A 27,996-nucleotide genomic window follows, 5' to 3' on the forward strand; every position below is an offset into this window, starting at 1 on the left:
CATCTATTATCTATCATCTATTATCTATCATCTATCTATTATCTATCTATCTATTATCTATCTATTATCTATTTATTATCTATTTATTATTTATCATCTATCTATCATCTATCTATTATCTATCTATTATCTATCTATTATCTATCATCTATCTATCATCTATCTATTATCTATCTATTATCTATCTATTATCTATCATCTATTATCTATCATCTATTATCTATCATCTATCTATTATCTATCTATCTATTATCTATCTATTATCTATCTATTATCTATTATCTATCTATTATCTATCATCTATCTATTATCTATCATCTATCTATTATCTATTTTTTATCTATCATCTATCTATCATCTATATATTATCTATCTATTATCTATTATCTATCTATTATCTATCATCTATCTATTATCTATCATCTATCTATTATCTATCTATTATCTATCATCTATCTATCATCTATCTATTATCTATCATCTATCTATTATCTATCTATCTATCATCTATCTATTATCTATCTATTATCTATCATCTATCTATCATCTATCTATTATCTATCTATCATCTATTATCTATTATCTATCTATTATCTATCTATTATCTATCATCTATCTATTATCTATCTATCATCTATCTATTATCTATCATCTATCTATCATCTATCTATTATCTATCTATTATCTATCTATTATCTATCATCTATCTATTATCTATCTATCTATTATCTATCTATCATCTATCTATTATCTATCTATTATCTATCTATCATCTATCTATTATCTTTCATCTATCTATTATCTATCTATCATCTATCTATTATCTATCTGTCATCTATCTATCTATTATCTATCATCTATTATCTATCTATTATCTATCATCTATCTATTATCTATCTATTATCTATTTATTATTTATCATCTATCTATTATCTATCTATTATCTATCTATTATCTATCATCTATCTATTATCTATCTATTATCTATCTATTATCTATCATCTATCTATTATCTATCATCTATCTATCATCTATCTATTATCTATCTATTATCTATCTATTATCTATTATCTATCTATTATCTATCATCTATCTATCATGTATCATCTATCTATTATCTATCATCTATCTATTATCTATTTATTATCTATCATCTATCTATCATCTATTATCTATCTATTATCTATCTATTATCTATCTATTATCTATTATCTATCTATCATCTATCATCTATCTATCATCTATCTATCATCTATCTATTATCTATCATCTATCTATTATCTATCTATTATCTATTATCTATCTATCATCTATTATCTATCTATCTATTATCTATCTATTATCTATTTTTTATCTATCATCTATCTATCATCTATATATTATCTATCTATCATCTATCTATTATCTATCTATCATATATCTATTATCTATCATCTATTATCTATCTATTATCTATTATCTATCTATTATCTATCTATCTATTATCTATCTATTATCTATCTATTATCTATTATCTATCATCTATCTATTATCTATCTATTATCTATCATCTATCTATTATCTATCTATTATCTATCATCTATCTATCATCTATCTATTATCTATCTATCATCTATCTATTATCTATCATCTATCTATCATCTATCTATTATCTATTATCTATCTATTATCCTTCATCTATTATCTATCTATTATCTATCTATTATCTATTATCTATCATCTATCTATTATCTATCTATTATCTATCATCTATCTATCATCTATCTATTATCTATCATCTATCTATCATCTATCTATTATCTATCTATCATCTATCTATTATCTATCATCTATCTATCATCTATCTATTATCTATTATCTATCTATTATCCTTCATCTATTATCTATCTATTATCTATCTATTATCTATTATCTATCATCTATCTATTATCTATCTATTATCTATCATCTATCTATTATCTATCTATTATCTATCATCTATCTATCATCTATTATCTATCTATCATCTATCTATTATCTATCTATTATCTATCTATTATCTATCATCTATCATCTATCTATTATCTATCATCTATCATCTATCTATTATCTATTATCTATCATCTATCTATTATCTATTATCTATCTATTATCTATCTATTATCTATTATCTATCTATTATCTATCATCTATCTATCATCTATTATCTATTATCTATCTATTATCTATCTATTATCTATCTATTATCTATCTATTATCTATCATCTATTATCTATCTATTATCTATCTATTATCTATCTATTATCTATCATCTATTATCTATCTATTATCTATCTATTATCTATCTATTATCTATCATCTATCTATTATCTATCATCTATCTATTATCTATCTATCTATCATCTATCTATTATCTATCTATTATCTATCTATCTATTATCTATCATCTATCTATTATCTATCTATTATCTATTATCTATCTATTATCTATCATCTATCTATTATCTATCATCTATTATCTATCTATTATCTATCTATTATCTCTCATCTATCTATCATCTATCTATTATCTATCCATTATCTATCATCTATCTATTATCTATTATCTATCTATTATCTATCATCTATCTATTATCTATCATCTATTATCTATCTATCTATCATCTATCTATTATCTATTATCTATCTATCATCTATCTATTATCTATTATCTGTCATCTATCTATTATCTATCATCTATCTATTATCTATTATCTATCTATTATCTATCATCTATCTATTATCTATCTATTATCTATCATCTATCTATTATCTATCTATCATCTATCTATTATCTATCTATCATCTATCTATTATCTATTATCTATCTATTATATATCTATCTATCTATTATCTATCTATTATCTATCTATTATCTATCTATTATCTATCTATCATCTATCTATTATCTATTATCTATCTATTATCTATTATCTATCATCTATCTATTATCTATTATCTATTATCTATTATCTATTATCTATCTATTATCTATCTATCATCTATCTATTATCTATTATCTATTATCTATTATCTATTATCTATCTATTATCTATCTATTATCTATTATCTATCTATTATCTATCTATTATCTATTATCTATCTATCTATCTATTATCTATCTATTATCTATCTATTATCTATCTATTATCTATCTATCATCTATCTATTATCTATTATCTATCTATTATCTATTATCTATCATCTATCTATTATCTATCATCTATCTATTATCTATTATCTATTATCTATCTATTATATATCTATTATCTATCTATCTATTATCTATCTATTATCTATCTATCATCTATCTATTATCTATCTATCTATTATCTATCTATCTATTATCTATCTATTATCTATCTATTATCTATCTATTATCTATCATCTATCTATTATCTATTTTTTATCTATCATCTATCTATTATCTATCTATTATCTATCTATTATCTATCTATTATCTATTATCTATCATCTATCTATTATCTATCTATCTATCATCTATTATCTATTATCTCTCTATCATCTATCTATTATCTATCTATCATCTATTATCTATTATCTATCTATTATCTATCATCTATCTATTATCTATCTATCATCTATCTATTATCTATCTATTATCTATTATCTATCATCTATCTATTATCTATCTATCTATCATCTATCTATTATCTATTATCTATCTATCATCTATCTATTATCTATCTATCATCTATAATCTATCTATTATCTATCTATTATCTATCTATTATCTATCTATTATCTATTATCTATCTATTATCTATCATCTATCTATCATCTATCTATCATCTATCTATCATCTATCTATTATCTATCTATTATCTATCATATATCTATCTATCTATTATCTATCTATTATCTATCATCTATCTATTATCTATCTATCTATTATCTATCTATCATCTATCTATTATCTATTATCTATCTATTATCTATCATCTATTATCTATCTATTATCTATCTATCATCTATCTATCATCTATCTATTATCTATCTATCATCTATCTATTATCTATTATCTATCTATTATCTATCATCTATTATCTATCTATTATCTATCTATCATCTATCTATTATCTATCTATTATCTATTATCTATCATCTATCTATTATCTATCATCTATCTATTATCTATCTATTATCTATCTATCATCTATCTATTATCTTTCATCTATCTATTATCTATCTATTATCTATCTATTATCTATCATCTATCTATTATCTATCTATTATCTATCTATCATCTATCTATTATCTATCATCTATCTATCTATTATCTATCATCTATCTATTATCTATCTATTATCTATCTATCATCTATCTATTATCTATCTATCATCTATCTATCATCTATTATCTATCTATTATCTATCTATTATCTATCATCTATCTATTATCTATCATCTATCTATTATCTATCTATTATCTATCTATCATCTATCTATTATCTTTCATCTATCTATTATCTATCTATTATCTATCTATTATCTATAATCTATCTATTATCTATCTATTATCTATCTATCATCTATCTATTATCTATCATCTATCTATCTATTATCTATCATCTATCTATTATCTATCTATTATCTATCTATCATCTATCTATTATCTATCATCTATCTATCTATTATCTATCATCTATCTATTATCTATCTATTATCTATCTATCATCTATCTATTATCTATCTATTATCTATCTATCTATTATCTATCTATTATCTATCTATTATCTATCATCTATCTATCATCTATCTATTATCTTTCATCTATCTATTATCTATCTATTATCTATCATCTATCTATTATCTATCATCTATCTATCATCTATCTATTATCTATCATCTATCTATCATCTATCTATTATCTATCATCTATCTATCATCTATCTATTATCTATTATCTATCATCTATCTATCATCTATTATCTATTATCTATCTATTATCTATCATCTATCTATTATCTATCTATTATCTATCTATTATCTATCTCTCATCTATCTATTATCTATCATCTATCTATTATCTATCATCTATTTATTAACTATCTATTATCTATCATCTATCTATTATCTATCTATTATCTATCTATTATCTATTATCTATCATCTATCTATTATCTATCATCTATCATCTATCTATTATCTATCTATTATCTATTTATTATCTATCATCTATTATCTATTATCTATCTATTATCTATCTATCTATCATCTATCTATTATCTATCTATTATCTATTTATTATCTATCATCTATTATCTATTATCTATCTATTATCTATCTATTATCTATCATCTATCTATTATCTATCTATCTATTATCTATCTATCTATTATCTATTATCTATCTATTATCTATCATCTATTATCTATCTATTATCTATCTATCATCTATCTATCATCTATCTATTATCTATCTATTATCTATCATCTATCATCTATCTATTATCTATCATCTATCTATTATCTATCTATTATCTATCTATCTATCATCTATCTATTATCTTTCATCTATCTATTATCTATTATCTATCATCTATCTATTATCTATCTATTATCTATTTATTATCTATCATCTATTATCTATTATCTATCTATTATCTATCTATCTATCATCTATCTATTATCTATCTATTATCTATTTATTATCTATCATCTATTATCTATTATCTATCTATTATCTATCTATTATCTATCATCTATCTATTATCTATCTATCTATTATCTATCATCTATCTATTATCTATTATCTATCTATTATCTATCATCTATTATCTATCTATTATCTATCTATCATCTATCTATCATCTATCTATTATCTATCTATTATCTATCATCTATCATCTATCTATTATCTATCATCTATCTATTATCTATCTATTATCTATCTATCTATCATCTATCTATTATCTTTCATCTATCTATTATCTATCTATTATCTATCTATTATCTATCTATCTATTATCTATCTATTATCTATCTATTATCTATCATCTATCTATTATCTATCTATCATCTATCTATTATCTATCATCTATCTATCATCTATCTATTATCTATCTATCTATCTATTATCTATCTATCATCTATATATTATCTATTATCTATCTATTATCTATCTATTATCTATCTATTATCTATCATCTATCTATTATCTATCTATCATCTATATATTATCTATTATCTATCTATTATCTATCATCTATCTATCATCTATCTATTATCTATCTATCTATCTATTATCTATCTATTATCTATCATCTATCTATTATCTATCATCTATCTATTATCTATCTATTATCTATCTATCATCTATCTATCATCTATCTATTATCTATCTATTATCTATCTATCTATCATCTATCTATTATCTATCTATCTATCATCTATCTATTATCTATCTATCTATCTATTATCTATCTATTATCTATCATCTATCTATCATCTATCTATTATCTATCTATCTATCTATTATCTATCTATTATCTATCTATCTATTATCTATCTATCATCTATATATTATCTATTATCTATCTATTATCTATCTATTATCTATCATCTATCTATTATCTATCTATCATCTATATATTATCTATTATCTATCTATTATCTATCATCTATCTATCATCTATCTATTATCTATCTATCTATCTATTATCTATCTATTATCTATCTATCTATTATCTATCTATCATCTATATATTATCTATCTATCATCTATCTATCTATCTATCATCTATATATTATCTATTATCTATCTATTATCTATCTATCTATTATCTATCTATCATCTATATATTATCTATCTATCATCTATCTATCTATCTATTATCTATCTATTATCTATCATCTATCTATTATCTATTATCTATCTATTATCTATCTATCTATTATCTATCTATTATCTATCTATTATCTATCTATCTATTATCTATCTATCATCTATCTATTATCTATTATCTATCTATTATCTATCATCTATTATCTATCTATTATCTATCTATTATCTATCTATTATCTATCTATTATCTATCTATCTATTATCTATCTATTATCTATCTATTATCTATCATCTATCTATTATCTATTATCTATCTATTATCTATCTATCTATTATCTATCTATCATCTATCTATTATCTATCATCTATCTTATTATCTATTATCTATCTATTATCTATCTATTATCTATCTGATTTTTGTGTCTATTAGTTTCTTTCTTTCTGTCTATTATCTGCAGATCTATTCCATGGTTCCTTCCGTCATACTTGTAGGGAGCCCGCTTTTACTTGTTGGGGGGTATACAATAAAAATGATGTAATGTGTGGTAGAGTAGAAGCCATATGCAAATAAGACTGGGAGTGCACTTGGGGAGTGTCAAAGCACTTGACCTCCAGTTCCACGCCCCCGGAGCACCTTCGTCTGATTTGCATGTGTCCTCTACTCTAGAGTTTTCCCATTTCTTGACATCTGCGTTGTAGTTTCTGCTCCATGAATCCGTGCTCGAGCCTTCACTCCCCACCGCCTGATTGATCCCATTGACTTCTAATCAGGTCCTTTGTCTTCCACTGAGATGCTTGTTGTTTTGATGACGGAGACCGTGACCCAGATGTGAACGGAGCCTTACTTAGCATGTGTGCAATGTGGATTACCCTAATGAAATAATATACACCTGGTAATGAGACCATTAACCTCCATCATGGCACGGGATGCTGGTATGGCCTCCGGGGTGGATGACACAGTGCAACGACACCTGGTGGCTAAATGGATCTTTCATAGTAGATCCGGTAGAGGGCAAATCGTCATTAAATAAATGAATAAGGACATAACTGGCAATGGGCCTGGTACAAACAAGAGATCAATAACAACAGATTAACAGATTGATTGGTGATGGCCTCGCCCCTGAGCATCTACCTTCCAATCACTAGCTGATACACTTTAATACAGTATCTGTAATTAAAAATACAGATCCTGTAAATACAAAGCGTAAACTAAATGTAATAGATACAAATGACTAAAAACTACAAATCATAGATAGATGACCCCCAGATCCCACCCCCGAGGATGTACGGACCAATCACTGACCTCTGATACCATTAGATTTAGTATCTATTATAGCTGTAAAAATACAGATCCTGTAAATACGAAGCGTAAACTAAATGTAATAGATACAAATGACTAAAAGCTACAAATCATAGATAGATGACCCCCAGACCCCACCCCCGAGGATGTATCCACCAATCACTGACTTCTGATACAATTAGATTTAGTATCTATTATACCTGGGAAAATACAGATCCTGTAAATACGAAGCGTAAACTAAATGTAATAGATACAAATGACTAAAAACTACAAATCATAGATAGATGACCCCCAGACCCCACCCCCGAGGATGTATCCACCAATCACTGACTTCTGATACAATTAGATTTAGTATCTATTATACCTGGGAAAATACAGATCCTGTAAATACGAAGCGTAAACTAAATGTAATAGATACAAATGACTAAAAGCTACAAATCATAGATAGATGACCCCCAGACCCCACCCCCGAGGATGTATCCACCAATCACTGACTTCTGATACAATTAGATTTAGTATCTATTATAGCTGTAAAAATACAGATCCTGTAAATACAAAGTGTAAACTAAATGTAATAGATACAAATGACTAAAAGCTACAAATCATAGATAGATGACCCCCAGACCCCACCCCCGAGGATGTATCCACCAATCACTGACTTCTGATACAATTAGATTTAGTATCTATTATAGCTGTAAAAATACAGATCCTGTAAATACAAAGTGTAAACTAAATGTAATAGATACAAATGACTAAAAGCTACAAATCATAGATAGATGACCCCCAGACCCCACCCCCGAGGATGTATCCACCAATCACTGACTTCTGATACAATTAGATTTAGTATCTATTATACCTGGGAAAATACAGATCCTGTAAATACGAAGCGTAAACTAAATGTAATAGATACAAATGACTAAAAACTACAAATCATAGATAGATGACCCCCAGACCCCACCCCCGAGGATGTATGGACCAATCACAGAGGCAAATTCTTTTTTTTTTTACTGTTTTATTTGCACCTAGAGCTAAACATACAGATTTAAATACATTTTACAGCAGGGTCCATATTATATGAACGTCTTCTGTAAATTACGGGGGGGCGTCTTCTTTACTCTTCCGCTTTCTAGAATAAAAATAAAACAAGTATTAATTTCAGCCCATTCGATCGGCGTAAGAAAACTCTCTTCTACAGCCAATTTTGCATTTTTTTTTAATGTTTTATGCTTTCGTTGCATTTTTCGAGGAGGTATGGAGACTGTAAACCCAGTTGATAGAAATATATTGGATGGAGCTGTGGTCTACAGCTCCCGTTCCATGGGTGGCCGCTGGAACAAATCATAGTGGATCAGTAGGTACCTCCAACTGATCTGATATTAATGACCTATCTTATAGAGGTTGTCCACTACTTTTACATTGATCACCTAAGGCTCCGTCGGGAAGTACTCACTTGTCTTCTGGTGGTGGCTGCCGCCGGTTGCTGCACATCCACCTCCTATTGGTTTGAATAGGAGGTGGATGTGCCGTTCCAAGCCTCGGCCACTACCAGAAGTCAAAGCAGCTTGGCAAGTGAGTACTTCTGGATGGCACCAATAATAGCGAGGGTGCCGGGTTTCGGACCTCAGCCAATCAGACAGTGATGACCTAGTCTAAGGATAGGTCATCAACGTAAAAGTAGTGGACACCCTCTTTAAGGATAGCTCATGATTATCCTCTGAATGAACAACTCTTTCAAATATTTTTGAGCTCCACCAGCACAAACTAGATTATTGGTTATCCAAAGATCTAAACACCCTCATACACCTTAAAAGTTGAATGAATCCGACACTTTTGACTAGGCCAGTCGGACATTTCATTTGGATAATTTCCTCTAGGCTCTCCCGCCAACAGTAGGGGAGTCTGTTTTCTCCCTTTTGTCCAATGAAGCTGAGCATTTGGGTGTACGAGGGAAGCAGGGGAGATAGCTCTCGGCCTAACGAATGTTTATTCAATTGGTATCTCATGTATGAGGCCAGCTAAAGACCCACCTTGCCAATGTCACGACTCTTGGCTCGTAGTTTGTTGACCTGCGATTCTGCAATGTCAGCACGTTCTTCGGCCTCTTCCAGCTCATGTTGAGTCTTCCTGAACCTAGACAGGTGAACGTTGGCTTGTTCCTCCTAAAAGATTAAGATTGGGTTTTTTTTCAGAGAAAGTTTTTTTTCTTTCGTATTTTGTGTGTCCTTGGGTGGTTTACGTTCTACTTACAACGTCTTCTGCTTGTCTCTTGTAAGCTTTGACTTTGAGTTGTAGCTTGTCGACTAAGTCCTGAAGCCTTAAAATGTTCTTCTTGTCCTCTTCGGACTGTAAAAATGAAAGAGCGAAAACTTTTTAGAACTTCCATTGTTTCTTGGTTTATTTCTACCTTCTCTGGAAACTTCTAACAAAGTACATTCTGTAAATTCACTTTTGGGAACTTTTAATAATGGTCCCATTTGACTTTCGGAAATCTTTTGGAATACAAACTAAGATTGACAAACCTGATAGGTCAGTTCCTTGACTCTCCTCTCGAATTTGCGGACACCCTTGATGGCATCAGAGCCTCTCCTCTGTTCCGCGTCCAGCTCGTTTTCAAGTTCACGCACCTGTAATAGATTACAGATGTTATAAAAGTTCTGCTTCCGGATTAATGAATTTTTTAAAAAAATATGGGCCTACCCTGGCTTCGAGTTTCTGCAGTTGCTTCTTGCCACCTTTCATAGCCAGCTGCTCAGCTTCATCGAGACGGAGTTGAAGGTCCTTCACTGACTGCTCAAGGTTCTTCTTCATCCGTTCAAGGTGAGCGCTGGTGTCCTGTTCCTTCTTTAGTTCTTCCGCCATCATGGCAGCCTGACAAATCACAAAAGTGATAAAAGAATAATTAATACAGATTTTTTTTTGCTTCAATTACATTGTTTTATGGCTTTTGGAAACTTACATCTGTGATGGCCTTCTTAGCCTTGTCTTCCGCATTCCTAGACTCTTGGATGGCTTCTTCTACTTCGGTTTGCAGCTGAGAAACGTCAGTTTCCAGCTTCTTCTTTGTGTTTATAAGGCTGGTGTTCTGTTGCAGTGGAGATCATTTTTATTACATAATTGAATATTATTTTTTTTTTTTTACAATTATTAAGAAATTTCTGAGAAGACTTTTTCACCTGGGAATGAAGCAGCTGGACACGCTCGGTGACATCGAGAAGCTCCTGTTCTGCCACCTTGCGTGCACGGTCTGTCTGTTCTAGGGCGGACCTCATCTCTTCGATTTCTGCATTCATGAGGTTGTTTCTCCTTTCGGAAATAGCAAGCTGTTCCTTTAAGTCTTCATTTCCCCGAATTGCGTCATCAAGGTGTAGTTGGGCATCCTAAGTAGGAAAAAAGTGGCCAAGTTGGACATTCTTGTCCTAAATTACAGTTACAGCCATTTCGAAAATGTCTTACCTTCAGTTGTCCTTGTACGTTCCTGAGTTGTTTCTGGGCCTCTGCAGCTTGCCGATTGGCATGGCTCAGTTGGATCTCCATCTCGTTAAGGTCTCCCTCCATCTTCTTCTTCAGTCTCAGAGCATCATTCCTGCTTCTGATCTCAGCATCCAAAGTGCTTTGCATGGACTCCAAGGCTCGCTGGCTATTTCTCTTGATTTGCTCGATCTCTTCGTCTTTTTCTGCAATTTTTCTTTCGATTTCAGATTTGACTTGCGTCAACTCGAGCTGAACCCGGAGAATCTTAGCTTCTTCATGCTCCAGTGAAGCCTCAGCTTCTTCCAAGGATGACTGAAGTTCAGACTTCTCCTGTTCTATCGTTTTCTTGGCCTTTTCCAGTTCGTGAATTGTTTTTCCCGATTCTGCAATTTGTTCAGTCAGGTCTGAGATCTCCTCTGATTAAAAAAAATAATAATAAAAGATAATTAATGAAACCACCGCCTTATGCACTCTTGAAGGCATCCATAAAATGGCTAGGTGCTAGATTCCACCTTGCCTGGTTACTTACGTTGGAGGTTCTTGTTTTCCCTCCTAAGAGTCTCAAGCTGGTCTAATGCCTCTTCATAGGAGTTCTTCATCTTGAAGATCTCAGTGCTAAGTGACCTAGACTCCTTCTGAGAAGCCTCTAATTCAGCCTGAGCCTCCTCGTATTTCTGTTTCCATTCTGCCAGCACCTGAACGTCAAAAATATGAATTATGAAAAGGAATTGTACGATAAATAATAACTCTAGTACGGTGACCAACTTGAGGACAAACCTTGTCAAAGTTCTTCTGCTTCTTATCCAGGGCAGCACATGCCGCATTTGAACGTTCTACGTCCACCATCAAGTCCTCAACTTCACCTTGAAGTCTTTGCTTGGTCTTCTCAAGAGAGCCACATTTTGAATTGACCGCCTCAATCTGTTCCTCAGCTTCCTGGAGACGTTGAGCAAGCTTCTTCCTGTTGGATGGAAGATGGTTGATGGTGGAACACTCGGCAATGAACATTCTGCTGAACAATCCTACACATTTCGACAGGTACAATTGTTCAAAAAGGCCATAAATATTCTACTATTCTGGACACGTAAAGGCCAAATAGATGGCTGAGAGTGATGGTTATTATAGAAGCTCGAAAACTATTTAAAGAAACGGCCATTCATGAATCGGCCTCAAATATGATCATTTTGGATCCTGTCTGCCTAGACATGACAACAGATGTCTCAGATGAATTATTTTGAAAGTATCTCAATGTTCTACTTTTTGATTTCTAAAAATTCACGATGGAACCTACTTAGCTTCTTCCAGTTCTTCTGTACGCTGGATGGCGTCTGTCTCGTATTTTGTTCTCCATTGTGAAACCTCACTGTTGGCCTTGGAGAGGGCACGTTGAAGTTCTCCTTTGGCTTCTTGCTCCTCTTCATATTGCTCGCGGAGTAAGTCACAGTCATGGCGGGCAGACTGAAGACCGTGAGCCAGGGCATTCTTGGCCTTTAAAGATAATGAAAAAGACCATCATTAAAATGTGATTATATGGTACCCTTCAACTTAAGAGGTTTGCTTAACGCCTCAGTTATTTTACCTTAAAGCGGTTCTCCAGATATAGAAGTCATTAGTGATTTATTCATAATTACATTTTCTTTAGTTATTAAATTTTTTGCTTTAAAGTCTTAGAGAGACAATTTTTTTTGGTTACTGCCTCCACGTCTTCCGACACAACCTACGCAACCACCATCACATACGTCAAAGTGTGGAAATAGATAAAAGTGCCCTATACCTTGGTTTCCTCTTCAAGTTGCCTCTTCAGCTCCTCGATTTGTTGGGTGAAAGCTTGTTTCCCTCTGGACAGCTGAGAAATGAGTGATTCTTTCTCTTCGAGCTGGCGACTGGATTCACCTAAGTCGATAAATTAACAGTTGGTACATTCGGCGTTACTTTTTCTGAAATTGGGAAAGTATTTGGTTTTAGGTCGATTTTTACCGTTCTCGGTTTGAAGACGAGCCTTCTGGGCGTTAAGATCATTGATTATTCTAAGGTGCTCTTCTTCTTTAGTTTTAATCTCACTGTATTGGTCCTCAATGGTTCTACACATTTTCTCAAAGTTTGCCTGGTGCAAAAAACAAAAACAAAAATGAAAAATTAAAAAAAAAATTCATTCGGATAAACTAAAACTTCAAAAAGATAGGAGGACTTTAAGGAAATCATCTAAATCACCATGTGAACATGCACTTACCTTGGATTTGGAGACAGATTCCATGTTGCTGGCGAGATCATCAATCTCCATCTTGAGTTCACTCTTCTCTTTTTCCAGCTTCTGTTTGACCCGTTGTAGATTATCGATTTGTTCTCCAAACTCGGCCATGCTGTCGGCATGCTTCTTCCGGAGAGCGGCGGCAGTGGCTTCGTGTTGTAAGGTGGCTTCTTCCAGGTCACGTCGCATCTTCTGGAATTCAGCCTCACGCTTCTTGTTCATCTCAATCTGAGCAGAGGTTGCACCACCAGCTTCTTCCAGGCGCTCGCTGATCTCCTCAAGCTCTCTCGAGAGGTCGGAACGCTGCTTCTCAGCCTTGGCACGGGCTGCACGTTCCGCCTCAATTTCTTCTTCAAGTTCCTCAATACGAGCCTATTTTTTTTTTTTTATTTGAATACAAAGCATGCGGTGAAGAGACGTAAAAATACGAATAGTGGTCAAGTTCGGAGAAAACTTCAAAATTGTACCTGAAGCTCCTTGATTTTCTTTTGTAGCTGAGCACCAAGGGCCTGTTCATCCTCAATCTTACTCTGGAGCTGACTGATTTCAAACTCCTTCCTGTTTTGAGGGAAAAACAAAATACATTTAATATATTTAATCCAGTCTATGACCCGTTCCTGACCAGTATCTCACTTTTTAACTTTTTCATCCAGCTGTTGCTTATCATTTTCCAAGTCCATTGTAGACTCTTGAGCCAACTTTAGGTCACCTTCCAGCTTCCTCTTGGCCCTCTCCATGTCCATGCGAAGCTTCTTCTCTTGTTCTAGAGACCCTTCAAGCTACAATAAACAACAAAATGAGCGGAGATTTGAGTTAACGATATTCTAAAAGTTTTTGGCCATGCATTGTTGGTACTACATCCAACTTTTCGTAAACGTGGTACAAAAATCTAAAACATTGTGCAATTATTTTTTTTGCAAGTTTTTACCCAAAAATCCAACATTTTGGTTCTTCTTAGCTTATACCAAAGACTGGTGTAAACTGTCCCATAATTTGACATCTAAACACCTTTAATATTTTTCATTCTACTCACATCGTCCACTTGCTGCTCCAGCTTGGTTTTGGCTTTTGTTAGGGTGTTGACTTTGTCCTCTTCAGCTTGTAAATCATCCAGGGTTTGCTGGTGGGCTTCCTGGAGAGCTTTCTTCTCCTTGGTTAGCTTAGCAATGCTTTCATCTAATACTGCCATCTCTTCTGTGAGATTTTTCACCTATTCATTGGAAACATTAGAAGCTATTAAAAAATAAGTCCATGGTAACTGGGTTGTTGTCCTCTTTGGACAACTTTTTTGCAAATTAGCCCTTCTCGAGAATTAAGAAGACCCTACATCCAATGTCAAATCCATAAAAGATCCTTGAAACATGAAACGAGACACAAGACATTTGTAGACAGTCATTTCAAGGGTACATGCATCCCATCAGTACAGGGTATGGTACTGGTTGGCTTCGAGTGAATACCTTATTCTCCGTGGCATGTTTCTCCTTCTCTACTTTGGCCAATGTTAGCTCCAGATCATCAATGTCCTTCTTCAGCTCAGAGCATTCATCCTCCAGTTTCCTCTTCTTGGCAGTCAGTTCCGCGTTAGATTCTTCTTCATCTTCTAGCCTCTCGTTAACCTCTTTAATTTTGGCTTCCAGTTGAATCTTGGCCTTGATGAGACCTTCACATCTTTCTTCTGCATCTGCCAGGCCCTCAGATTCCTGCAAAATGCATTCGGGGAACCAAATGAACTTAAATTCTTCCAAAACTCATTGTAACCTGGAGTCTGATGATTTATTACTTACAGATGCCACTTGGAGCTGCAGGTCATTTTTCTCCTGGAGAATGGAGACCATTTTCTCCTCCAGCTCCTTTCTCTTGGCTTCTGACTTAGTTAGAGCTTCCTTTGTCTTCTCGAACTCCTCTTTCATGTTGGCCATCTCTTTCTCAGATTCGGCGCTCTTCAGAAGAGGTTTGATCTTGAAATAAAGTTTCATCCATGGCCAAGTCTTGACATTCATGAAAGCTCGAATGTTGTACTGAATGCAGTAGATGGACTCTCTGGAAACGAAGCATATTTCTATCACAATCATAGTCCATTGAAAGAAGAAATTGTATTATTCTAAGACTCAGTACCTCCTCTGCATCATCTTCTGGAACTCAACTCTCATGAGGTATCCTCGGCAGATAGCCTGTGTACGAGTGATCAGTTGTGCCAACTTATCATCTCGCATCTCCTCAAGGGTACCTAACAAACCAGCCTTAAAGAAGACCTATAAATCACAAAAAAATTGACGTAAAATGGAAGTATTTCTAAGACAAATCTCCATAATATAAAAAGGTATCATAAAAAATATATATACCTTGGTGTGTCCAAATTTGTATTGAGTATGGTCAATGTCAATGGACCCAAGAAGTTTCTCCGAAGCCTTCTTGCTGTCAATGAACTGACCTTCGGGAATAGCGCTGGCGTTCAGGACCTTGTAGCTGAAAAATTATATAAATTGTTTGATTGAAGCTAATTTCTACTCATTACTTTCAATTTTGGATGGCAAATATCAAGTCGGAGGGAAATGTTTGAAGGGAATCTGTCAGTAGGATCGACCTTCCTAAGCTGTCTATACAGTTGATATCTGCGATCAATAATCTGTTAACATCTATGGGCTCCATCTTTCATTTAAAATAACCTCTGGAGGCGGAGTCTCGAGGAGATCTATGTCCCGCCCATAGATCTTAACAGCTCATTTACATATAAGAAAAAGGTGGATTTCTCGGGAATAAAACATCAAATCGCAGATATCATGGTATCACTTTATTCAACTTAGATGGCTCAGGAGAGATTCTCTTTAATCCATACCGTTGTTTGAAATCAGCATAGAGGATTCTGCTGGGAAATCCTTTCCGGCAAATTCTGATGCCTTCAAGCACACCATTACACCTGAGCTGGTGCATGACCAGGTGATGATCCATAGCACCTACAGAGACAAAATAACTTACAGATATTCAAGAAAGAGCAGCGATTCCTAACTAAAAATGGAAAAAAAACAACTTACCTGGGGTCTTGGTTTCATTGGGGATCAGACAACGTACAAAGTGAGGGTGGGTGCTTCTCAAGTTGGTCATCAGCTTGCTCAGGTTTTCCTTTAGGGGTATGAATTATAGACATGAGAAAATCCAATATCAAAATAAAACCACAGATTTATAAACTTTTTGCATAAAAAAATATCTATATTTACCCTGAAAAGAGCAGACACGGTCTGGAAGGAGGAACCCTTCTTCTTACCACCTTTCTTTCCACCAGTGTCTAACAAAAATATATTATTTAGTGGTGTTTTATTTTGTAGTTGGGATATTAGATATGTTGCGTCTTAAATATACCTGCTTCTGCAGAAGAATATGAAGAATACAGGAACGAGAGAAGCTTCACTGAAGACTTCTGGTAGAGGCCAATGACGGTCTCGTTCAGCGGGTCCTTGTTCTTGTCCAGCCAGCCAGTGATATTGTAGTCTACAGTCCCAGCGTAGTGGACCAGAGAGAAGTGAGCCTCAGCTTTTCCTTTGGCTGGTTTGGGTTTCTGGAAGTTGTTGGATTTGCCGAGATGTTGATCGTAGAGCTTGTTCTTGAAGGAAGTATCGGTGGCCTTGGGGAACATGCACTCCTCTTCCAGGATGGAGAAGATACCCATTGGCTGATGAAAGATGAAAAAATATTTAGCAATTTTGTACTCATATCTCTTGTATGTTGAATTTTTTTTTTTGTTGCATCATTTACCTTCTCAATCAGCTCAATGCAGGCGGCCAAGTCCATGCCGAAGTCAATGAACTCCCAGTCGATCCCTTCCTTCTTGTACTCCTCTTGTTCCAGGACAAACATGTGGTGGTTGAAGAACTGCTGCAGCTTCTCGTTGGTGAAGTTGATGCAAAGTTGTTCCAAGCTGTTGTACTAAAATATTTCTCGATATTAATTGTTGTATTAGTTTGACATTTGTTCAGTATGTCACGTGAAGTTACATTACTTACATCAAAGATCTCAAAGCCGGCAATATCCAAGACACCGATGAAGTGCTGTCTTGGCTGCTTGGTGTCCAGCTGCTGGTTGATACGGATGACCATCCACAAGAACATCTTCTCAAAGACGGACTTGGCCAGGGCACCCACTGAGTTGTTCACCTAGATGGGAATGATAACCAAGTCAGATTTTTGAAAAATTTCCATTGGTGATCATTGTACAAAATATTCCAGGACTTTACCTGCTGGACGGTTTGACCTTTGGTCACAAATTCATTTCCGACCTTGACTCTTGGGTAGCACAAAGCTTTCAGAAGATCAGCTGAGTTCAGACCCATCAGATAGCCAACCTTGTCAGCCACTATAAGACACATGAAACCCTTGCAGATAAACCAATTTGCACCATTTTGCTTGCCCTTGCTTATTTTTAAGGAGCCCATACACATTACATGAATGTTGACTACTCTTAGCTTGTGCATTGGGGCCTCTTGATTCTGCTGGAAATTATAGCAATGGGCATAGTCTGGCATGAAGACCACCTAATGCTACTCTAACCTTGTGACAACCAGAAGTAATAGGCTAAATATCCCCCACTTCTTACCTTCTGTGCCGTCTGGCTCGGCCTGCTCCTCTCTTTGCTTCTGCTTGAACTTCATGTTGCCGTAGTGCATGACAGCACCGGTCATTTTGTAGATACCAACTTTTTCATCTGGATTGAACCCCAGGATGTCAATGGCGCTCTGTTAATGAGAGAGAGAGTATTTCTGTAGTGATATATCACACAGCTTGTATCTGCGATTACACATTTCTCAATACTTACGTCTGTGGCCATCAACTCCTCTTGGTCATCGATGCTGGGCACTGTGATCTCCCCTTGGCTCACAAACGGGAAGTCGTATGGGTTGGTCGTGATCAGAAGCATGTCTGAAAAAGAAAAAGGATGAATTGTTGTATCTGGTGATCTCACTTATAGACATTGACAGTATTGACTTAAGTGTTCTGGAATCCTTGAACTGGAGATTCGAGAAATCACCATGTAGTGGTCATTAACGTACCGATCAGTTCTGGTCTCTTGTTGGACATGATCTGGTAGAAGATATGGTAGCTCCTTTCTGCAGACAGCTGGAATGTTACTCTGGATTTTTCCAGAAGATCTAAAATAGTCAAAGTCATATAGTCAAGTCAAAGGGTCTAGTCAAAGTTTGGACCCATTAAGGAATTATTGAGGTTCATGAAAATCTAAAAAAATTGGACTTGGTCAAGTAAACTTACATGTTTCAATGTCAGCAGAGGACAGTTTGCCTGTAGTGCCAAAATGGATTCTGATAAATTTACCCTAAACATCCAAAAAAAAGGTTATCGAGAGATGTGAGATGCTAAAATATCCCAAGTTAATGGACCATCACAATATGACAATCCCAAGAAGGTGTTTCAAAGGAGATCATGTTATGATTAGGTTGGCCACACTCGGTAATTTCAACTGGACCAACAGACCAAATCAATATATAGAAGTTGTTCTTCTAACGTTCGGTTGGCGTATGTCGGTAAAAAGAATTGGTCATGTTGAATTCCACCATGTCTCATCCTTTGTTCCCAAGATACAAAAGCTGACGTCAAGGGTACTTTCGAAGTGATACTTACAAAACGGGAGGAGTTGTCATTCCTCACAGTCTTGGCGTTGCCGAAGGCCTCTAGCAGTGGATTGGCCTGGATGATTTGATCCTCCAGAGTTCCCTAGAATGGTTCATAAAAAAAGTTTCCTATTTTAATGGTTTACATCATCACTTTCTGAAAGAAGAACCAAATGGAACACATTGGGGTAGTGTTTAGGAACCGGTTTTAGTATTACAAAAGATGGAGTCGTGTTGCCCTCCATACTGGGTAGCGTGAGGATTCGAGAGACTGCCTTCTAAGGCTTCTGGTTTTCTCGATGCCTTCAATTGTTTAATATAAGTGAAAAATCATCTCCAATCTTCCATGGTCACCCTTTTCATGTTAGACTCTTAGACTTCATCAAGGATCATAATGAAGCCTCAATTAAAAAATCACAGAAAATTATTTACGATCAGACAATGACTTCCAATGACTTAGGAAGACAAGAAAAAAGTCTTATTGTTTGCAAAGTATTATTAACTGATAAGAGAGGATGGGATAAATTACCTGTATCTTTCCAGCTTGTTGTTGTTCTTTTTTCTTTGTGTCGCCAATAGCCGCAATTGTTGCAAAGTATTGGATGACGCGTTTCGTGTTCACAGTCTTCCCGGCACCGGATTCTCCACTGTGGAATGCAAATTGGGTTAGCTTCATTTTCATTTAGGCCAATTATCTGTGTTTGTTTTTATAGAATTTCTCCTTAACACAACCCTAAACATCAATCTATTTTTTTTTAATGCCCTTTAGCTCAATCTCAAGCCATGGCGACTTGATGGATGAACTATTTGTAGAGAATCATAGAATCATAGAATGGTAGAGTTGGAGGGGACCTCCTGGGTCATCTGGTCCAACCCCCTGCTCAAAGCACGATTCACTAAATCATCTCAGACAGATGTCTGTCCAGCCTCTGTTTGATAGAATCATAGAATGGTAGAGTTGGAAGGGGCCTCCTGGGTCATCTGGTCCAACCCCCTGCTCAAAGCACGATTCACTAAATCATCTCAGACAGATGTCTGTCCAGCCTCTGTTTGATAGAATCATAGAATGGTAGAGTTGGAAGGGGCCTCCTGGGTCATCTGGTCCAACCCCCTGCTCAAAGCAGGATTCACTAAATCATCTCAGACTGATGTCTGTCCAGCCTCTGTTTGAAGACGTCCATTGAAGGAGAACTCGCCACCTCTTGTGGCCGCCTGTTCCACTCATTGATCACCTCTTGTGTAAGCCTAGATAAGTCCACCAGGGTCTTCACCACCATTATTTCGATAGCATCAAGCCATCAGGTTGCTGGTCTTCCTCTTCACCTTGTTCCTTCTATTCTTCTGACCACTATGTCCCTCTCCATTGATTGCTCTCGCCGTAGATGTATCCTAAATAGGCAAGTCGTAGCTTTGTGTTTCTTGCTTCAAGCGACGTGTCCGGCTTGATTTGTTCCAAAAAGATTTTGTTTGTTCTTCTTGCCATCCATGGTATTGATAACATAATTCTCCAGCACCACATTTCGAAGACGTTGATTTTTGATATGGTCAATATATGGTAAATATTTAACCTCCGATGAAGAAATGTACTGGTTTATTTTGGAGGTTTGAGATCACCAGATAACCTGTTCTAGTTAAGTATATGGAGATTGTACTCACGTGATCAGGATGGACTGGTTTTCACGATCTAAGATGTAGAGAAAGAAAATAGATATCCATCATAAGACGATAGAAATTACATCACAAACTGAACAAAATAGATATTTTATGCATTTAATGACTATGCATACGCAGCCGGACTAACACTAAGAACTAGAGATTGATCTGAAATCCCAATAAAAGTTGACTTATGTCATAAAAGTAATATGTGAAATAGTAGACCAAAATCCTCTAATTTTTGATAGAGGTGCCCAAACAAGTCCAGTAGATGTTGGCCAACCGGCATTTCTCCCGACCTTATCATACACATAGGTAAATGTGCACATGTTCTCAGTAGGGTGAGAGGAGTAAACCTCGAAACAGTTGGAGAAGGATTGGATAGGTTGAAATCCAACTGCTAAATTCTTCCCTAACCCGCAACATGTCCATCCGGTCTTGCCAAAGTTGGCAGGTTCAGCTGACCTGTGTATAGGCACCTTTACCTTTCAGTGCTAGTTAATACTCACCGGTCAACATGAACTGATAGGCGTTATCAGAGATGGAGAAGATGTGTGGTGGGGCCTCCTGACGCTTCTTGCCTCGGTATCCAGCCACCACCTCGGGGTTGTACACCGGAAGCCACTTGTAGGGGTTGACTGTGGCACAAAACAATCCTGAATAGGTCTGAACAGAGATTAATAAAAAAAAAATTATTTAAAAAATTCAGATGATTTTTAGGCAGATAAAATGGAGCTGAAAGGTCTCTGAGGCTTACGTAGATCATCCAGGCTGCATAACGCTCTTTGAGGTTATACAAGACGGCGGGTTCATTCAAGTGGGTCATCATCGCCATGTCTTCAATCTTATCGTACTTTGGGGGGTTCATGGGGAAAACTTCATCATCCTTCACTGTTACGGTCTGTACCAGAAGAATAGACAATTAGTAGGATGTTATGGTTCAGTGAAGGGTCTACTGTTTTCGATGTAATGGCATCCCTATAAGTGATTACTTACAGTGTTATCTTCCTTCTTTACGGTCACTTTACCACCTTCTCGGCTTTGGATGACTCCTTTTACGTACATCACTTTTTGATCAATCACAAAGTAAGATGTTTTGGCATCAAAGGGCCGATTTTGGGCCTCAATTCTTTCTTTCTCAGATTTTCTGAGGTACTGAGCAGCCTCGCCAAAAACGGCCATCTCTGCGTCACCACTCATGATTGATGTTTCTGTTTGACCAAGACAACAAGACATAATTATTATGTCTCTTGAGAAAGCCAGTTGTTCCAGCGGCGAAACGCGCGTCGGGGCACCTTTCTGCCCTAAAATTGATCACTGTTGTCCCCCCTTTTGGCTCCCCACTACTTTTGGTGGTAAGTAGGATTTATTTGACCTTAGATGCAATCTTCATGCACATCATTGCACAGTGCACACTCCAGCTTCTAGCTGGAACTTCATTTACCACTGGGGATTACCTACTTGGGTGACACAATGGTCTTTTCTACATTTTGCACCTTTTCTATTGAAGATTGAAACTTTTGATGATTGAGTATGTTATAACTTTTGATAGATGCTTTTTAACTATTCATAAATAAAGATCTATTTTATGCCATATTCTCGTCACGTGGTACCGAAGGCAATCTACGGCCCAGTTATGACCACCGACAAACTTTCGTGCCTTTGTTTGCAGCTACTCACCTTTAGCACTCCTTCAAGATGTTAAAATAAAGACCACAAAGTAACAAGAAAACGAAGCTGAAAAGTTAGAAAAAAAATGAATATTAGATTTTCATAGTTTCATTGTTTAAGGTTGAAAGAAAACTCAAAAAGCGCTTGTAATTTTGTGAACGGAGAATCAGAGACCTGCCAAGTGAGCTGACCCAAATTTATAAAGGTGCCCATTGATTAATTAAGGATTTTGCTAGGACTAGTGTTAAAGCTACAACGAGAGTTAGAGTTATGTGGTTAGTACTAGGGTTAGAGCTGCCACTACAGTTAGGATTATATGGTTAGTGCTAGGGTTAGAGCCGCCACTACAGTTAGGGTTATATGGTTAGTACTAGGGTTAGAGCCGCCACTACAGTTAGGATTATATGGTTAGTGCTAGGGTTAGAGCCGCCACTACAGTTAGGGTTATGTGGTTAGTACTAGGGTTAGAGCTGCCACTAGAGTTAGGGTTATGTGGTTAGTGCTAGGGTTAGAGCTGCCACTAGAGTTAGGGTTATGTGGTTAGTGCTAGGGTTAGAGCTTCAACTAGAGTTAGGGTTATGTGGTTAGTGCTAGGGTTAGAGCTGCCACTACAGTTAGAGTTATGTGGTTAGTGCTAGGGTTAGAGCTGCCACTAGAGTTAGGGTTATGTGGTTAGTGCTAGGGTTAGAGCTGCCACTAGAGTTAGGGTTATGTGGTTAGTACTAGGGTTAGAGCTGCCACTAGAGTTAGGGTTATGTGGTTAGTGCTAGGGTTAGAGCTTCAACTAGAGTTAGGGTTATATGGTTAGTGCTAGGGTTAGAGCTGCAACTAGAGTTAGGGTTATGTGGTTAGTGCTAGGGTTAGAGCTGCCACTACAGTTAGGGTTATATGATTAGTGCTAGGGTTAGAGCTGCAACTAGAGTTAGGGATATGTGGTTAGTGCTAGGGTTAGAGCTGCCACTAGAGTTAGGGATATGTGGTTAGTGCTAGGGTTAGAGCTGCCACTAGAGGTAGGGTTATGTGGTTAGTGCTAAGGTTAGAGCTCCCACTAGAGTTAGGGTTATATGGTTAGTGCTAGGGTTAGAGCTGCCACTAGAGTTAGGGTTATATGGTTAGTACTAGGGTTAGAGCTGCCACTACAGTTAGGGTTATGTGGTTAGTGCTAAGGTTAGAGCTCCCACTAGAGTTAGGGTTATATGGTTAGTGCTAGGGTTAGAGCTGCCACTAGAGTTAGGGTTATGTGGTTGGTGCTAGGGTTAGAGCTGCCACTACAGTTAGAGTTATGTGGTTAGTGCTAGGGTTAGAGCTGCCACTACAGTTAGGGTTATGTTGTTAGTGCTAGGGTTAGAGCTGCCACTAGAGTTAGGGTTATGTGGTTAGTGCTAGGGTTAGAGCTGCCACTACAGTTAGAGTTATGTGGTTAGTGCTAGGGTTAGAGCTGCCACTACAGTTAGGGTTATGTTGTTAGTGCTAGGGTTAGAGCTGCCACTAGAGTTAGGGTTATGTGGTTAGTGCTAGGGTTAGATCTGCCACTAGAGTTAGGGATATGTGGTTAGTGCTAGGGTTAGAGCTGCCACTAGAGTTAGGGTTATATGGTTAGTGCTAGGGTTAGAGCTGCCACTAGAGTTAGGGTTATATGGTTAGTGCTAGGGTTAGAGCTGCAACTAGAGTTAGGGTTATGTGGTTAGTGCTAGGGTTAGAGCTGTAACTAGAGTTAGGGTTATATGGTTAGTACTAGGGTTAGAGCTGCCACTACAGTTAGGGTTATGTGGTTAGTACTAGGGTTAGAGCTGTAACTAGAGTTAGGGTTATGTGGTTAGTACTAGGGTTAGAGCTGTAACTAGAGTTAGGGTTATATGGTTAGTACTAGGGTTAGAGCTGCCACTACAGTTAGGGTTATGTGGTTAGTACTAGGGTTAGAGCTGTAACTAGAGTTAGGGTTATGTGGTTAGTACTAGGGTTAGAGCTGTAACTAGATTTAGGGTTATATGGTTAGTACTAGGGTTAGAGCTGCCACTACAGTTAGGGTTATGTGGTTAGTACTAGGGTTAGAGCTGTAACTACAGTTAGGGTTATATGGTTAGTGCTAGGGTTAGAGCTGTAACTACAGTTAGGGTTATATGGTTAGTGCTAGGGTTAGAGCTGCCACTAGAGTTAGGGTTATATGGTTAGTGCTAGGGTTAGAGCTGTAACTACAGTTAGGGTTATATGGTTAGTACTAGGGTTAGAGCTGCCACTACAGTTAGGGTTATATGGTTAGTGCTAGGGTTAGAGCTGTAACTAGAGTTAGGGTTATATGGTTAGTACTAGGGTTAGAGCTGTAACTAGAGTTAGGGTTATATGGTTAGTACTAGGGTTAGAGCTGCCACTACAGTTAGGGTTATATGGTTAGTGCTAGGGTTAGCAGTAGGATTAAGAATAGATGTGATATCTTATAACTGCCATAGATCATTCTACATATGCACCTAAATACTTATACATGTACACATAGGTAATTCTACATATATACCTAGATACTTCTACATATACACATAGATAATTCTACATATATACCTAGATACTTCTACATATACACATAGATAATTCTACATATATACCTAGATACTTCTACATATACACATAGATAATTCTACATATATACATAGATACTTCTACATGTACACATAGATAATTTTACTTCTACATGTACACATAGATAATTTTACATATACACATAGATAATTCTACAAATACATAGATTATTCTATACATACACATAGATACTTCTACATGTACACATAGACAGTTCTACAAATACATAGATAATTCTACATGTACACATAGATAGTTTGTCAAATACACATAGATAATTCTTTCTTCTAAGTTTTATTCCTGACACAATTTAGTCATAAATCCAAAAAGTTTCACATTTTTGGTTTGTAAATTGTTCCTAGAGAAGGCACCCCTTCCAGACCGGTCTGATGATGAACCCGTAACCCTTCCAGACCGGTCTGATGATGAACCCGTAACCCTTCCAGACCGGTCTGATGATGAACCCGTAACCCTTCCAGACCGGTCTGATGATGAACCCGTAACCCTTCCAGAGCGGTCTGATGATGAACCCGTAACCCTTCCAGACCGGTCTGATGATGAACCCGTAACCCTTCCAGACCGGTCTGATGATGAACCCGTAACCCTTCCAGACCGGTCTGATGATGAACCCGTAACCCTTCCAGACCGGTCTGATGATGAACCCGTAACCCCTCCAGACCGGTCTGATGATGAACCCTTAATCCCTCCAGACCGGTCTGATGATGAACCCGTAACCCTTCCAGACCGGTCTGATGATGAACCCGTAACCCCTCCAGACCGGTCTGATGATGAACCCTTAATCCCTCCAGACCGGTCTGATGATGAACCCGTAACCCTTCCAGACCGGTCTGATGATGAACCCGTAACCCCTCCAGACCGGTCTGATGATGAACCCTTAATCCCTCCAGACCGGTCTGATGATGAACCCGTAACCCCTCCAGACCGGTCTGATGATGAACCCGTAACCCTTCCAGACCGGTCTGATGATGAACCCGTAACCCTTCCAGACCGGTCTGATGATGAACCCGTAACCCTTCCAGACCGGTCTGATGATGAACCCGTAACCCTTCCAGAGCGGTCTGATGATGAACCCGTAACCCTTCCAGACCGGTCTGATGATGAACCCGTAACCCTTCCAGACCGGTCTGATGATGAACCCGTAACCCTTCCAGACCGGTCTGATGATGAACCCGTAACCCTTCCAGACCGGTCTGATGATGAACCCGTAACCCCTCCAGACCGGTCTGATGATGAACCCTTAATCCCTCCAGACCGGTCTGATGATGAACCCGTAACCCCTCCAGACCGGTCTGATGATGAACCCGTAACCCCTCCAGACCGGTCTGATGATGAACCCGTAACCCCTCCAGACCGGTCTGATGATGAACCCGTAACCCCTCCAGACCGGTCTGATGATGAACCCGTAACCCCTCCAGACCGGTCTGATGATGAAGACTTAACCCCTCCAGACCGGTCTGATGATGAAGACTTAACCCCTTCCAGACCGGTCTGATGATGAACCCGTAACCCCTCCAGACCGGTCTGATGATGAAGACTTAACCCCTCCAGACCGGTCTGATGATGAAGACTTAACCCCTCCAGACCTCTCTGATGATGAACCCTTAATCCCTCCAGACCGGTCTGATGATGAACCCGTAACCCCTCCAGACCGGTCTGATGATGAACCCGTAACCCCTCCAGACCGGTCTGATGATGAAGACTTAACCCCTCCAGACCGGTATGATGATGAAGAGTTAACCCCTTCCAGACCGGTCTGATGATGAGCCCGTAACCCCTCCAGACCGGTCTGATGATGAACCCTTAACCCCTCCAGACCGGTCTGATGATGAAGACTTAACCCCTCCAGACCGGTCTGATGATGAAGACTTAACCCCTCCAGGCTGGTCTGATGATGAACCCTTAACCCCTCCAGACCGGTCTGATGATGAAGACTTAACCCCTCCAGACCGGTCTGATGATGAAGACTTAACCCCTCCTGGCCGGTTTGATGATGAAGACTTAACCCCTCCTGGCCGGTCTGATGATGAAGACTTAACCCCTCCTGGCCGGTCTGATGATGAAGACTTAACCCCTCCAGACCGGTCTGATGATGAAGAGTTAACCCCTTCCAGACCGGTCTGATGATGAACCCGTAACCCCTCCAGACCGGTCTGATGATGAACCCTTAACCCCTCCAGACTGGTCTGATGATGAAGACTTAACCCCTCCAGGCTGGTCTGATGATGAACCCTTAACCCCTCCAGACCGGTCTGATGATGAACCCTTAACCCCTCCAGACTGGTCTGATGATGAAGACTTAACCCCTCCAGGCTGGTCTGATGATGAACCCTTAACCCCTCCTGGCCGGTCTGATGATGAAGCTTTTTTGCGAAATCACTGAAAAATAATAGATTCCAAGAAAATCTGAAATATATTGTCACAGATTATGGAATCCTGACAAAAAATAAAGTACTGGTGGGGAATAGCAGTCCAGATGTGTGGCCCCCAGGGGGCGGTGTGGCGCAGTGACACGGCTTACCTCTAGGTGCAGAGCCGGAGGAGGATGCCGCCTGCTCCATCCACACCACTTTTATATGCGCCCAACTGCTGGTCCAGCACATTCATGCTCTATATTTGGTAA

At 36.8% G+C, this 27,996-nt stretch overlaps 1 protein-coding gene and 1 long non-coding RNA gene across 2 annotated transcripts in view; one reads left to right on the top strand and one right to left on the bottom strand.

Annotated features, from left to right (window-relative positions):
• Positions 1–27,996, top strand: part of LOC141176356 (uncharacterized) — a 51,480-nt gene that overhangs the window by 13,455 nt on the left and 10,029 nt on the right. The gene's annotated exons all lie outside the window — the stretch shown is intronic.
• Positions 9,117–27,995, bottom strand: LOC141176352 (myosin heavy chain, skeletal muscle, adult-like). Its single transcript, XM_073660299.1, has 40 exons — positions 27,895–27,995; positions 22,794–22,850; positions 22,110–22,324; positions 21,871–22,014; positions 21,623–21,779; positions 21,117–21,144; positions 19,990–20,107; positions 19,471–19,563; positions 19,102–19,165; positions 18,885–18,983; positions 18,650–18,753; positions 18,431–18,569; positions 18,072–18,190; positions 17,842–17,991; positions 17,594–17,764; positions 17,201–17,510; positions 17,059–17,126; positions 16,876–16,963; positions 16,680–16,797; positions 16,186–16,309; positions 15,959–16,095; positions 15,628–15,883; positions 15,301–15,543; positions 14,877–15,053; positions 14,477–14,622; positions 14,311–14,401; positions 13,826–14,215; positions 13,573–13,699; positions 13,370–13,488; positions 12,887–13,083; positions 12,373–12,556; positions 12,125–12,290; positions 11,578–12,011; positions 11,298–11,501; positions 11,081–11,206; positions 10,822–10,992; positions 10,644–10,748; positions 10,372–10,467; positions 10,152–10,283; positions 9,117–9,250 (listed from the first exon to the last, which is right to left on the bottom strand). The coding sequence occupies exons 3-40, from the start codon at positions 22,311–22,313 to the stop codon at positions 9,236–9,238; spliced, it is 5,814 nt and encodes a 1,937-aa protein (XP_073516400.1). The 5' UTR covers positions 22,314–22,324; positions 22,794–22,850; positions 27,895–27,995; the 3' UTR covers positions 9,117–9,235.

Source organism: Phyllobates terribilis, unplaced genomic scaffold (genome assembly GCF_046119375.1).
Source record: "Phyllobates terribilis strain yellow unplaced genomic scaffold, ASM4611937v1 Scaffold_25__1_contigs__length_18738178, whole genome shotgun sequence".
Classification (NCBI taxonomy): Eukaryota; Metazoa; Chordata; class Amphibia; order Anura; family Dendrobatidae; genus Phyllobates; species Phyllobates terribilis.